This window comes from Peromyscus maniculatus, chromosome 14 (genome assembly GCF_049852395.1).
Source record: "Peromyscus maniculatus bairdii isolate BWxNUB_F1_BW_parent chromosome 14, HU_Pman_BW_mat_3.1, whole genome shotgun sequence".
NCBI classification, from domain to species: domain Eukaryota; kingdom Metazoa; phylum Chordata; class Mammalia; order Rodentia; family Cricetidae; genus Peromyscus; species Peromyscus maniculatus.
Window position 1 is genome coordinate 6,180,451 of NC_134865.1, and position 12,786 is coordinate 6,193,236.

Sequence of the window (12,786 nt, forward strand, 5' to 3'; positions counted from 1 at the left end):
TGACCTGTTTTTCAACCTAACCACTCAGGGCCCAGAAGTCATATTTAAATCTCACCAAACATTAGTGATATAAGCTACTACTAATTTTCTTTCATGATATAATAATACGTAGATAATTTTTTAAAATTCTAAAAAACCAGCCGGGCGGTGGTGGTGAATGCCTTTAATCCCAGCACTCGGGAGGCAGAGGCAGGCGGATCTCTGTGAGTTTGAGGCCAGCCTGGACTACCAAGTGAGTTCCAGGAAAGGCGCAAAGCTACACAGAGAAACCCTGTCTTGAAAAACCAGAAAAAAAAAAAATTCTAAAAAACATTCATAAGAGAATCTGGGAGACTGTCTATACACAAAAGAGGTAGAAATATGTTTTATTAGCATGTTCAAGGTAATAAAAATTTTAACATCTTAACCCTCACAACAACCCTGTGAGGTAGGTAAGTCATTGAACAATAAACTAATATCCTAATAAAGTGCAATTCCCTGAAGAATCTGCATTAAGAACAACTTAAGTCATTAATAATGTAACTGTACCATTTATGTATGTAGTTGCTAGTATCTGTATGTTGTATAGTTTGATTCATGCAATACATTGTTAGTAGAAAAGCTTGCTGTCAATCAAATCCCATTACCATACTTGGGGAACTATTTAAATAAACCCTGGGTGATTTTGTTTTAAATGCCATTCTTATTCTTGTATTAAAAATAATTTTCATAATATTTACTCCAAGTGAGACAGTGTTAGCAAGATTTCACCCACATTTACCCATCCTTACAGCAAATTTTCTCAACACGGCACCATAGCAATGTAAGATTTATAATGAAACCTTAGCAGTTTGGTATTTGGCAGTGAACTCTGCATTCATGTAAAGTCTTCAGATATACTGCACTCAATCTCAAACCCAAATACAAAATGATGTTATTTTATTGTAATGTAAACACTAAAATTAATGATAGTTCATCAAGTATTCTCCCTTGAAAAGATTCTCCTTTTAAATTGCAAAAAGATGAGTGACTTTAGGTTATTTATAACAAAACACGTATTCTGTTAACCATCAAATGCTGACTTCGCCTCCATGGCATTACAAACCCAGGCCTCCTGATGTCAGTGAGCAGTTTCAAGGGAGCCACATGTTACAATTTTTAAAAAATCTGAATTAGAATAAATATTACTAGGTACCCCACTTTCTTCTTAAATATATAAACACATTTCTATTGTTAGTCTAACACTAATAAATATCCAGCTGCCTAGTATTTTTGACAGTTGCCTTGTCTGCAAAATAACTTAGTAGAGAATTTTCGTTCCATTTAATGGTAAGATATTTAGGATTGTTATATAATGTGTTTGTAATGTTTACATTAACTGAAGTCAGAGGCTGGAAATGCACTGGAGGGTGTATATTTCAGCAAATAGTTATAGTAACTTACTACTACAATGAAATGGTTTAATCTACAAAAAAATTTTCCAATATATTTTTTAATTACCACAAAGAAATTAGCAAAGGGTAAAATAAACTAAGCAATGGGTAAAATAAGCTATCCATAAGCCGTACATTCAAATCCTACTAAATCCAATAGTGCACTTTGGAGGTAAGGCAAAGAAATACAGTCAGATAACCAAAATACTGACTTTTACCCTAGGATTTACTCATATATCTAAAAAGAAAAATTTAGAATTAAAACGACAAAGTATTTTCTTGGATTTAAGGATAGAAATGTAAAAACTGTTGAGGTATATATAAATAAAAATTACAAAGGCCATAAGATATATTTTATTTGAATATAACATATGCTTGTATAAAAATAACCCAGAAAATACTTAAAAATGCATTTTTGCATAGATCTTCCATATAAAACATTTACCTGGGGCAAAACACTGACAAATACATCTCTGAAACTAGTATAGTTGAACCGTTTCCTTGGATACCAAGTATATACAGAACAAGAGCCCTTCTTCTAGGGGGCACGGGCAAGCGGGAGAACAATTGAATTCAGCATCAGTCTATATTTATTTCTCTGCTGCTCGAATATAAACCAATGATGACAAGAGGAGAAACTCTGGGGGTTTATTTAACAAAATTAAATTCACATTTCTGAGTCCATCATAGTGCATCCAATGTCCATCTATCTGGAAAGCTGCAGAATAATGATGTTCCTCTTTGTTAAATAAAGTGGCACCTTCCAGTAAATACCTGCAAATTATAAATATATAATTTATATATGAAATACATAAAAGATCAGATTTCACTTTTTATGGTAAACAGTTCTTAAGTTATTTTTAAAAAATTTTATTTGCTTTTACAGATATATACTACCATTTCTGCTTCATCAGTAAGGCAACCAGTAAACGTTACAGATCTTGTAGAAGGCAGGACTAGGTTTGAAAACAGTCCTGTTCTATAATCAAGTCTCTGCTCATTATGCATGTTGCTAGTAACTGGCTTCCTCATAGTGGACTCTGATCACAGTCAGAATCCAGAAATCTAGAAAGCCTTGATTTATTTTAACATATCATCTTAATTTTTTTTCCCTGAACCAGGGTCTCACTGTGTAGCTCTGTCTGGTCCAGAACTCCCTGCTTACGACAGGTTAGCCTCAAACTCACCAGGCTCCTCCTGTCTTTGAGTTCAGACTACTGGGGTAAAGGCATATACCACCACGTTCAGCTAACAGTATCTTCTTAATGGCTAGTCAAAATCACAGTTTCATAAACAAACAAACAACAAAAACTACCTACTTGTGATCAGATAAATCCAAGTAATAGGGTACATATGCCAGATCTTCAGGTTTCCAATGCTGCATATTCAACACAACAAAAGGGGGTGCCCCATGGCAGAAAACTCGTTGGGAAAATTCTCTTAAGCCACCACACCTAAAATGAAAATTGGGCATGATCGTTATCATACATGGGACAAATGGCTTTTCAATACTTCTGAACTGTATTTAATTTTCTAGTAAGCACAGTTACTCTATTATAATGGGTAATGGTATGACTGTTTTATTACCTTATTTTCCTAGTCCCAGAGGTCTATATAGGGTCTATCCTCTATACTAGAAGTGATGCTTTAAGAACTTCTAGAAAAGTCGACTGTTTATATTAAGAGTTATAAAAGTATGAACCTGTTGAACCCTTGTAATAGCTTTTACTTATACATTCAGTTTTCTCTTCAAGGTGGTTTCAATGACTGAGGGAGAAAATGCCTCCTTTTTAGGTTTAGGATCTTCTATTAACATGAAGCAAATTCTCTTCTTTTTAGTATTAGTAAGTATTAAGCATACAGATCAAAACACAACTTTACAGTAAAATCTCGATTAACCGGAATGCTCAGGGCACAGTCTTCTGGTTGACAAACATTATTAACTACATTAAGTTAACCAGAAAATCATTTGCTTCAGTACTTGTTGCTAAAGTATGTAGGTTCCTTTTTTTTGTTTTGGTCTTAAAAATAATTAATGTATGCATCTTTATGTTTCTTATTTTTATGATTTTTTAATTGTTTTGTAAGACCATTCTTCAAAATATTAACTTCTAATGTATAAAATAATGTAGACATAGAAACTGCTAAATGATTTGGATAAATATTTATGCCCTTTTGACTTTTTTAAAACTGTATTAAATTTCTTGGTTTTCATTTACCTTTTTCCTAAATGAGGAATGCAGGAAAAAGTCCATTTAATTGAGGGTCCTGATTAGCCGGGTTCCGGTTAACCAAGGTTTTATTGTACCTACTCAGCAATGAGGAAAGAAAGAAAAGGTGTTTGCTTTGTATTCGTCAATGAGCAATAGTACCATATTGTATATTTATATCTGGTAACAAAACATAACATATGATGACATACTAAACTAGACTAGGAATACTGAAAAACTGTTAGGCTACATAAATATTTATGCATTGTTGTTTTAAAAGTGTATTAACTTCAGAGAGCTTACTAGTCTACATTTCTTTATAATGCAATAGAAATATTTTCAAATGTCTATCATGTACTCACCCACGCTCTTCACAAAGTTCAATCTTGGAACAGAATAACTCATCCACAGCCAGTCGTATCAAGTTTCCATGTGGAATTTCTTGGGGAGGACTACAATAATAGCAAAATCCAAGTAAGAAGGGATTTAACAGTTTAGGACATTATTAGAATGATAAATTTTAGAGGCTAAAGCATTATGAGCATAACAAATGATATGAAACATACAACCTCTGATATCTTTGGGTTTTTGGCTGTTTTAAGACAGGATCTCTTTAGCCCAGACTGGCCTAAAATTCACTCCGTAGCCCAGGCTAGCTTCAGTGATCCATTTGATTCAACTCTATGCATGTTGGCATTACATACATACAAAAGCATACATGATCAGCCTTGTGTTTTAGGCAGATACTATAGAAGCAGCTGAACTCTATAAATATTGCATGGATAAAGTTTCCTGTAAACTGATCCTGATGCATACAGTTGTTGCTACTTTCACTTTAAAAAAATGTGCCTTAACAGTTGAGTTCTGATGAGTAGAAAGTTGGATACAGAGTGCAGACAGCAGCTGATTAGCAAAGTAAACCCACTAACAATTGTGACTTGTTTTCGTTGCCTCATCTGTTAGAAATGCTTGCTCTGCAAACTTCAGAGTCTGCTTTAAATACAAGATTATAAAACATAAGCTTAAAAAAGTTCTACAGTATAATGAAAGGCATTTTAAGTGAGAAAAATACAAAACAGTATTAACACAGAATTACAGTTATATAACTATTCACAGATTGACAAGATGCTATTTAAAAAAACTGAATTTACAAAGCACTTCAGTTCATTATGGCAGAAAAAACTTCCCCTGGTGGGTTTCAAATCAACCCCATCTTACCAGCAATACAGGAAAATAGATGACATGTGGAATATATACAAGATACATTTCCAATCTATTAAGCTATTGTTCCTGACTATGGCCAAATTCACCCCTGGAAATGTCTGGATTCGCTTGTGGCACCAGTCCTTTTCCCTACCGGCCCCCTGAGACTTCAATGTCTGCCATCACTCCACCAGGTCTTCCCAGCTCGGCCTTCCCCAGCATCTTGGAGGTCTGTGTTCTCTCTGAAAGCCAAACACCACTCAGCTGCCCCCAGCAGTCTCCTCAGTCACATCCTCTCCAGAGACGAGAAGCCGAATTTGGAGTTTCTGTCTATAAATATTCTTGGCCTTTCCACAAAAGGGTATTTTTAGTTCTCTTGTTTATGTAGAACTAGTCTTCCTGACAGAGGACCATTCAAAAGATGAAACACACCCCCAAACATTAAAAATTTAGCATTTAAGAGGTTCAATCTTTGGCAGAGAACTTAGTAAACTTGGACCAGGAACGATTCCCTTTGCATATTGGACCATTTCTTTCTTTGCTACTAAGGAGCTTTCGGGTGGTTTTGCAGACAGACACATGTAATTAAGCAAAGCTCATTAACAAATAATGTGACAGGACAGAGTTGAGATCGACTTACTTTATACTAATTGTGCGCTGCTGATCTTCCTGCACTCGGGTCGGGCAGCGCCAGTTAGAACAGTAACTCTCTTGAATGGTAGACATGAGATTTTCAAGATTTCTTGTAAAATTGTCATGCTCGTTCCCAAACAAATCGATTACTAATGAAGCTTTATGAACTTCAGATTTGTATTGCTGTTTTTCCATCTTGTCCCAAATCCAAAGCAGCTTCACAGTTGTAAAACTGTAGGTGTCCATTAAATAAAGAAAACAGTCTACAAACTCCCTGCCAAAGTGGAGAGAGAGTTCCCTGGGGAAATTTTCATTTTCATTAAGAATGACATACAGTAACATCAAGAATCCATCTATGGTGCAGGTATTTTTCAGTCTGATTTCAACATAGAGGGGTGTACAGGATACTGCTTTGCGGCCAGCTTTGATAGTAAAAACTCCTCCCCAAGGAAGAACAGGCCTCCAAAATGATCGATCTTGGTTATAGTTATTTTTAATTGATGCTTTGATCTCTTCAAACAGTGTCTTCATCCTGCATTTCAAAAGTGCAAAATAAAACATCTAATGGAAGGAGATATATTTAAATGAGAATAAATCTACTTACAGAGTCCAATTAGATTGTTAGGTGGCCTCCCAATATGAAAATAACAACAACAATAATTTAATGATTTTTTTTTAAAAGTTTATTTTTATTTCATGTGCATTGTTGTTTTGCCTGCATGCATGTCTGTGTGAGGGTGCCACATCTCTTGGAACTGGACTTTCAGACAGTTATGAGCCACTATGTGGGTGCTGGGAATTGAACCCAGGTCCTCTGTAAAAGCAGCCAGTGCTCCTAACCACTGAGCCATCTCTCCAGCCACTTAATTCCAGGAACTTTGATTTCGCTCTGTAGACCAGGCTGGCCTCGAACTCACCTGGCTCTGTCTCCCAAGTGCTGGGATTAAAAGTGTGCACCACCACCGCCCGGCTAATTTAATGATTTGCATGGCTCAGGCGTCTCAGGCAACATGCATGGTCTTGGTCTCTGTAAAGACCGTTGAAGAAGTCAAAACCTACGACAGCAAGATGGTACCATTCAAGCCTGAAAACCTGAGTTTAATCCCAGGAATCCACAGAAGGGTGGAAGGAGAGAATTAACTTCACAAAGTTGCCCTCTGACCTCCACACATGCTGTGCTATGCATGGCTTTTCTCGAGTGTGCATGCACACATACAAATAACAAATATCTCTTTTTAATTTTTTTTTTTTTTTTTTAAGAAAAGAGCTTTGAAGCCAGTGGTGGCCACACCTTTAATCCCAGCACTTGAGAGGCAGAGGCAGGCGGATCTCTGTGAGTTCCAGGCCATCCTGGTCTACAGAGTGAGTTTCAGGAAAGGCACCAAAACTACACAGAGAAACCCTGTCTCTAAAAACAAACAAACAAACAAAAAAGGGGTTGGGGGAGGCTGGAGAGGTGGCTTGGTGGTTAGGAGCACTGGCTGCTCTTGCAGAGGACCTGGGTTCGGGTTCTCAGCACCCACATGGAGGGCTTACAACTGCCTTTACTCCAGTTCCAGGCAGTCCAAAGCATGTATACTGTACACACACACACACACACACACACACACACACACACACACAAAACACTTTAACACATAAAATTAGGTCAATCTTGAAAAAAAAAAAAAACAAGCCAAATCTCTCTTTTTAATGTGTAGAATGACCATCTGATGGGCCTTTGTATTAATTATATTAGTTTCTATCTGTGATATAAGAAAACCTTGCAATAAATTCTAAATGAAAATAAAACTACTAAAAGATTTAAACTTATGAAAATGTCATAGAGATTTGTTAAATTACAAGATACATATTGAATTTAATTGGTTTTATTCTTAATGTAAGCAGCTTTCTACCTTCCCAGGTACAAGTTGTACTTCAGTTCCTTGTTAATCCAGGCAGTTCCACTTAATAATCCACTGAAATGACACCTTCAGATATTTTCAAGCACAAAAGAGCCATCTCTTGGTCTTTACATTAATTGTACTGCAGAGGGTACCTAGGCTATAAAACAACCACCTAAAGACCTGTTGCTCTCCATGAAGGCTAATCTGGCATTTGACTTTGGAAGACACAAGAGAAGTGAGCACAGCCCTTCAAACAGTAGCACAGCTATTATTTCTATTCACTGCGGGATATTTATGTGCATCCTAGATTTGTGCCAGTCTTCATTTTAACTACGGAGGCCATGCGATGCGACTCTCAGGGCATAATACCCTGATTCTCCCCTCTGCATGTTCTGGGAATAAACTGGAGTGTCCCTCCCCTTTCCTTGAGGACAGCCAGACACTGTAAAGTCACAGACACTACTTCAATAAAGGTGTTGTGTTCTATGTATGTTACATAAAACAATAATAATAATAAAAAAAAACAAACGGTTCTTGCTGAAATTGTTTCGTAAAAGTTGCTTCACTTTACTTGGAAAAATAACTATAAATTACAATATTGCTTTCTAATATGCTACTTTTACAGAAAAGTTTATTTTTAGGAAAAGGGGGTGTATCTGAGCAATAGAAACAGGGAAAGAAATAGCGGAACCCGGTCTCTCTGTGCAGCTCTGGCTGTCCTGGAACTCACTCTGTAGACCAGGCTGTCCTGGAACTCACTCTGTAGACCAGGCTGGCCTGGAACTCAGAGATCCACCTGCCTGTGTCTCCAGAGTGCTGAGATTAAAGGTGTGAGCCAGTGTCTTATTTTGACCACCTTTTCTTATCAAATATTACATCCTCTTAAACAACACAAACACAATGATAAACCTGAGTTTTATGTCCAAAATTAAGTTCAAAACCATTCTGTGGTACTAGCAAATTCTGTTGTACATTAAACATGTACACTGCTTTCCACTTGAGGCAAGATATTGCATTCTAAATTACTTGGTACTATATTTAGTTTGAAATACGGGTGTTTATATTTAGTCTGTTAACACGCTGGCTCTCATCAATTACCGAATCAGCCGAGTGTGGCAAATCTGAAGCCAAGGAGAAAAACATATTTCTTAATACAAATTGACCAGTTAGTTTCATTTAGTTTTTTTTTTTTTAATCCTAAGACTTTCAAGCATTTTAAAATGAGAAAAACTTTTCATGCTCTTCATTTTATCTCTTGAATCTTAAAGAAATTTGTAGCAAGGTTTAGGAGCTTGAGTTCGGATTCCTAAATACTATACTGGAAAGGAAGACTAAATCCTAGTGTTTCTGTTCCAATTATCTTGTGGATGTGGTCAAATGAAGAATAACCACAGCTATGAAAAGCAATGACTATAATCTGCAACGCTTAGACAGCATGGATACACAGAGCACAAACCTAACTTTAAAGGCAACACCGGAAGATCTTGAGTACACTTAAAATCCCAGCAATACATCGGTCAGTTGTGCAGATGTAAATTGCAGTAAAACTTGAAAAAAAAGGAGGTGGGGCCGGGGGAGCGATGGCTGCAAAGAGCTTTACTGAAATAGCCCCGAGTTTCCAGCACGCCGCCGTCCCTGGAGGATGCACTCGCCGGCTCTTACCTGCCTCCATCCCAGCTCCTTCCGTGGGACCCAGCCTGGGAAACTCCCTAACCTCAATTTCTCCACCCGCGCGGTCATGCCCGGGGGGGTCACAGGGTGTTCCCCGGAGGGCTCGACCACCTGTCGCGGGAACCGAACCCCGCACAACCCAGGGTCGCGGGACTCGCCATCATCCCAGGGGGGTGGGGGGTGGGGGGTGGGGAGTCCACGCCCGCGCGGCCACGCCCACCCTCCCGCCGCCGCCGCCGCCGCCCGAGCCGCAGCCAGGCCTGGCCTCTCCGCGCCTACCTCCCGCGGGACCGAAGACCGCCGGTGCCGCCGCACCCGTCGCCGCCGCCGCTCGCTCATGGAGAGCCCGGGCCGCCGCCGCCGCGGCCGCCGCATCTACCAGCCCCTCCGGCTGCCTCGGCCGCCCCCGGCCAGCGTGCGGGGCTCCGGCACGGCCTCCATCGCGCCCGCCCGCCGCGGCGGCAGCCACCGCAGCCGCAGCGCCCAGCCCCACCCGAGCGGCCCACGCAGCCCGGAGGACCGCGGGGGCGCGGCGCGCGTCGCTTGTTACGGAGCAGGATTCCGCGGGCCGCCCCCTCCCCCCCCAGCCCCACGCACTACGGCCGGGCCAGGCCAGGCCAGGCCAGCCGCCGGCCGCGCTGCTGCGCAGGCGCGAAGGCCCCGCCCTGCGTGCGCGTGTCGGGGTGCGTGTGTGTGTGTGTCTGTGTGTGATAGTGTGTGTGTGTGTGTGAGTGTGTGTGTACAGCCTTCAGATTTGCCCAATCGGAGCCGGGGTCAGGTGTAGGAGGGCGGGTCCTCGCGGGGAGGGGCGGGGCCCCGAGTGACAGGGTGGGTGGGGCAGCGGGAAAGGGGCTGGGTTTTTGCCCGGAGGAGGAGGAGCTGCTGCTGTCTGGGCTGGAGCGGCTTGCTTGGCCGTTTTGACTCCAGTACCATATTTTTTGGACTAGTTTTGGTTTTAGGCCTTTGGAATCCCTAACACACACAGCGAAAGCCTCTGTGTTTTTTTTTTTTCTTTCCTCAATACATTATGACTCTGTGAGATATTGATTTGAATATATATATATGAAAAAAAGTTGAATTGGTATCTTAAATACTGTTTAAGATTAGCCACAATGCTGTTTCTGTTTTGTTTTGGAGACAGGGTTTTTTTTTTAAACATTAATTATATTTATTCGTTAATTTACATCCCGACTGCAGTTTCCCCTCCCTCCTCTCCTCCCATCCCGCTCCCCCCTCTCCTCCCATCCACTCCTCTGTTTCTGTTCAGAAAGGGGTAGGCCTCTTATGGGTATCAACAAAGCATGGCATATCAAGTTGAGGTAGGATTGAGCTCCTCCCCTTATGTTAAGCCTGGACAAAGCAACCCAGTGTGAGGAATAGGTTTCCCCAAAGTCTGCCAAAGTGTTAGGGACAGCCCCTGCTCCCGCTGCTGGGAGTCCCACGAATAGACCAAGCTACACAACTGTCACACATATGTAGAGGGCATAGGGGGTTCCATGAAGGCTCCCTGGCTGTTGGTCCAGACTCTGTGAGCCCCTTGAACCACCCTCCACCCTTCACCCCCACTGCCCCGGACAGGGCTTCTTTGTGTAGTTCTGGCTGTCCTGGAACTCACTCTGTAGACTAGGGTGGCCTCAAACTTACAGAGGTCCACTTGTCTCTGCCTCCCGAGTGTGGGTTTAAAGGCATGCAGCGCCACCGCCTGGACACAATGCTGTATTTTACAACGGAAGAGAATACTATTTAAAAAAATAGCTTAAGGCTATGTGCACGCCTTTAATCCAGGAGGCAGAGGCAGCGGATCTCTGTGAGTTCGAGGCCAGCCTGGGATACAGAGTGAGTTCCAGGAAAGATGCAAAGCTACACAGAGAAACCCTGTCTCAAAAAACAAACAAACAAACAAACAAATACACAAAAAAGCTTAAGTGCTGTGGGATGGTCTGTATGTCAAATTACTCTGATTGGTCAATAAATAAAACACTGATTGGCCAGTGGTTAGGCAGGAAGTATAGGCAGGACTAACAGAGAGGAGAAAAGAAAGAACAGGAAGGCAGAAGGAGTCACTACCAGCCACCACCAAAACAAGCAGAATGTGAAGATGCCGGTAAGCCACGAGCCACGTGGCAAGGTATAGATTTATGGAAATGGATTAATTTAAGATACAAGAACAGTTAGCAAGAAGCCTGCCACGGCCATACAGTTTGTAAGCAATATAAGTCTCTGTGTTTACTTAGTTGGGTCTGAGCGACTGTGGGACTGGCAGGTGACAAAGATTTGTCCTGACTGTGGGCAAGGCAGGAAAATTCTAGCTGCACTTAAGTCCCATTTTAGTGCTCAAAAATTAGAGATAAGTTTCCACACAGGAAGTGACAGAGACAGAAGCTCAAATTAGAGATGTTTAATTCTAGAGTTTGTGGATTTACCAACTACGAAATTTCGTTAGTATCTTTTCAATCCTCCAAGAGTTAAAGCCCTGTGTCCCTGTACCTGGAAAGTATCCTTCAGAAAAACTACCTCCACTCTCAAGTAGAACTGGAGATGATGTCAAGAGTATGCAATTCAGTCTTCGAATAAAGGCTGTAAAGGGGTCCAGAGTCTAGAATACAGGATGGCAGATTTGAAGAGCTGAATGCCGGTCCATTACATGGGAGTTTTCACAGGCTGAGTATAACGATATAATGCTTATGCAAGACTGCGAGGATCTTCCTCATAAATCACTCTAGATGGAGGCATGCAGACTAGGAAAAAAGCTTGAGTGCAGATGAGGGAGAGAAGAAACAAATGTTTCTCTAAGCAGAGGGAGAAAAAGAGAGTTTTGTCCAAAGAATAACAACTAGTAATCCTTACAAAGCCAGTTCTTAATTTCTGGCTTTTGTAGTTTCTTATTGCATCTTACAGATGAGAATTACTGATACCATGAGAGATTAGACAAATTATTGTGTTGAAAAAGTTCATGTGATATTATCTCGCTGGAAGAACACCCCTTTAAAATATTTGTAAATGTTGGCCATATATTTAATTCACAATCTCTCCAAGATATAAAGAGTAGTTCATTCTTTTCTTAAAAACCGACAGAGATGGTGTGTGGAGAAGAGCAGCAAGATGTATCATTAAAGTGTGGGAAGGCCAGCTGGGGGGAGGCAGGTATGGATTCCTTGCATACTTAACATCATCCCCAAATGCCTTTGAAGACCTTAAACAGATTTCTGTCTCTCTTTCCACTCAGGAATCTGATGACCAAATTTAGGATTTTTAAAAAACAGCATTATTGAGGTGTAATTGACATATGGAACATATTTAAAGTGCATACTTTGGCATGTTTTGACATATGTGTGAAGCCACAAATTAACATGTGCATCACCCTCAGGTATCCTGGTGCCCCTTTATAGTTTCTTCCTTCCTGCCTCACACCTAAGCAACAAAAATAAGTTCTATTTTTGTTAGTGTGAATCCATCTCCATCTTCTTAATGGCACGTAAGTACAGTCCCAGTAGGTACTCTTTTTCTGTTTGCCTTCTCTCATGCAGTATAATCGTTTGGATATTCATCTGTGGTCTGCATAGTAGTTCCTTTTTTGTTGCTAAATATATTTCACTGCATGGATGAACTGCAGTTTCTTTTCTAGTCACCAGTTAATGGACAATTAGAGCATGTCTATTTTCAACCTGTTTTCAAGAGAGCACATGTGTAGCACAAATTGTTAGCAGGTCTTATTAATAAAATCAAACCTGGAGCCAGGTATTTGGGTGAACACTGGAAGATCAGAGAAAC

The 12,786-nt window shown here is 40.6% G+C and overlaps 1 protein-coding gene across 1 annotated transcript; it reads right to left on the reverse strand.

Annotated features, from left to right (window-relative positions):
- Positions 1–1,984: 1,984 nt before the first annotated feature.
- Dorip1 (dopamine receptor interacting protein 1) lies at positions 1,985–9,433 on the reverse strand. The gene is made up of 5 exons (XM_076550576.1): positions 9,295–9,433; positions 5,466–5,990; positions 3,985–4,074; positions 2,732–2,866; positions 1,985–2,186 (listed from the first exon to the last, which is right to left on the reverse strand). The coding sequence occupies exons 2-5, from the start codon at positions 5,987–5,989 to the stop codon at positions 2,003–2,005; spliced, it is 933 nt and encodes a 310-aa protein (XP_076406691.1). The 5' UTR covers position 5,990; positions 9,295–9,433; the 3' UTR covers positions 1,985–2,002.
- Positions 9,434–12,786: the final 3,353 nt, after the last annotated feature.

Bases quoted from the DNA above. Each gene is read 5' to 3' on its own strand.
- Dorip1 (XM_076550576.1), bottom strand. From the start codon at position 5,989: ATGAAGACACTGTTTGAAGAGATCAAAGCATCAATTAAAAATAACTAT. The intron at 2,867-3,984 runs GTGAGTACATGA...TTTTCATTTTAG, and splicing joins GAACTTTGTGAAGAGCGTGG to GTGTGGTGGCTTAAGAGAAT. The intron at 2,187-2,731 runs GTAGGTAGTTTT...TATAATTTGCAG, and splicing joins TTGGATTTATCTGATCACAA to GTATTTACTGGAAGGTGCCA.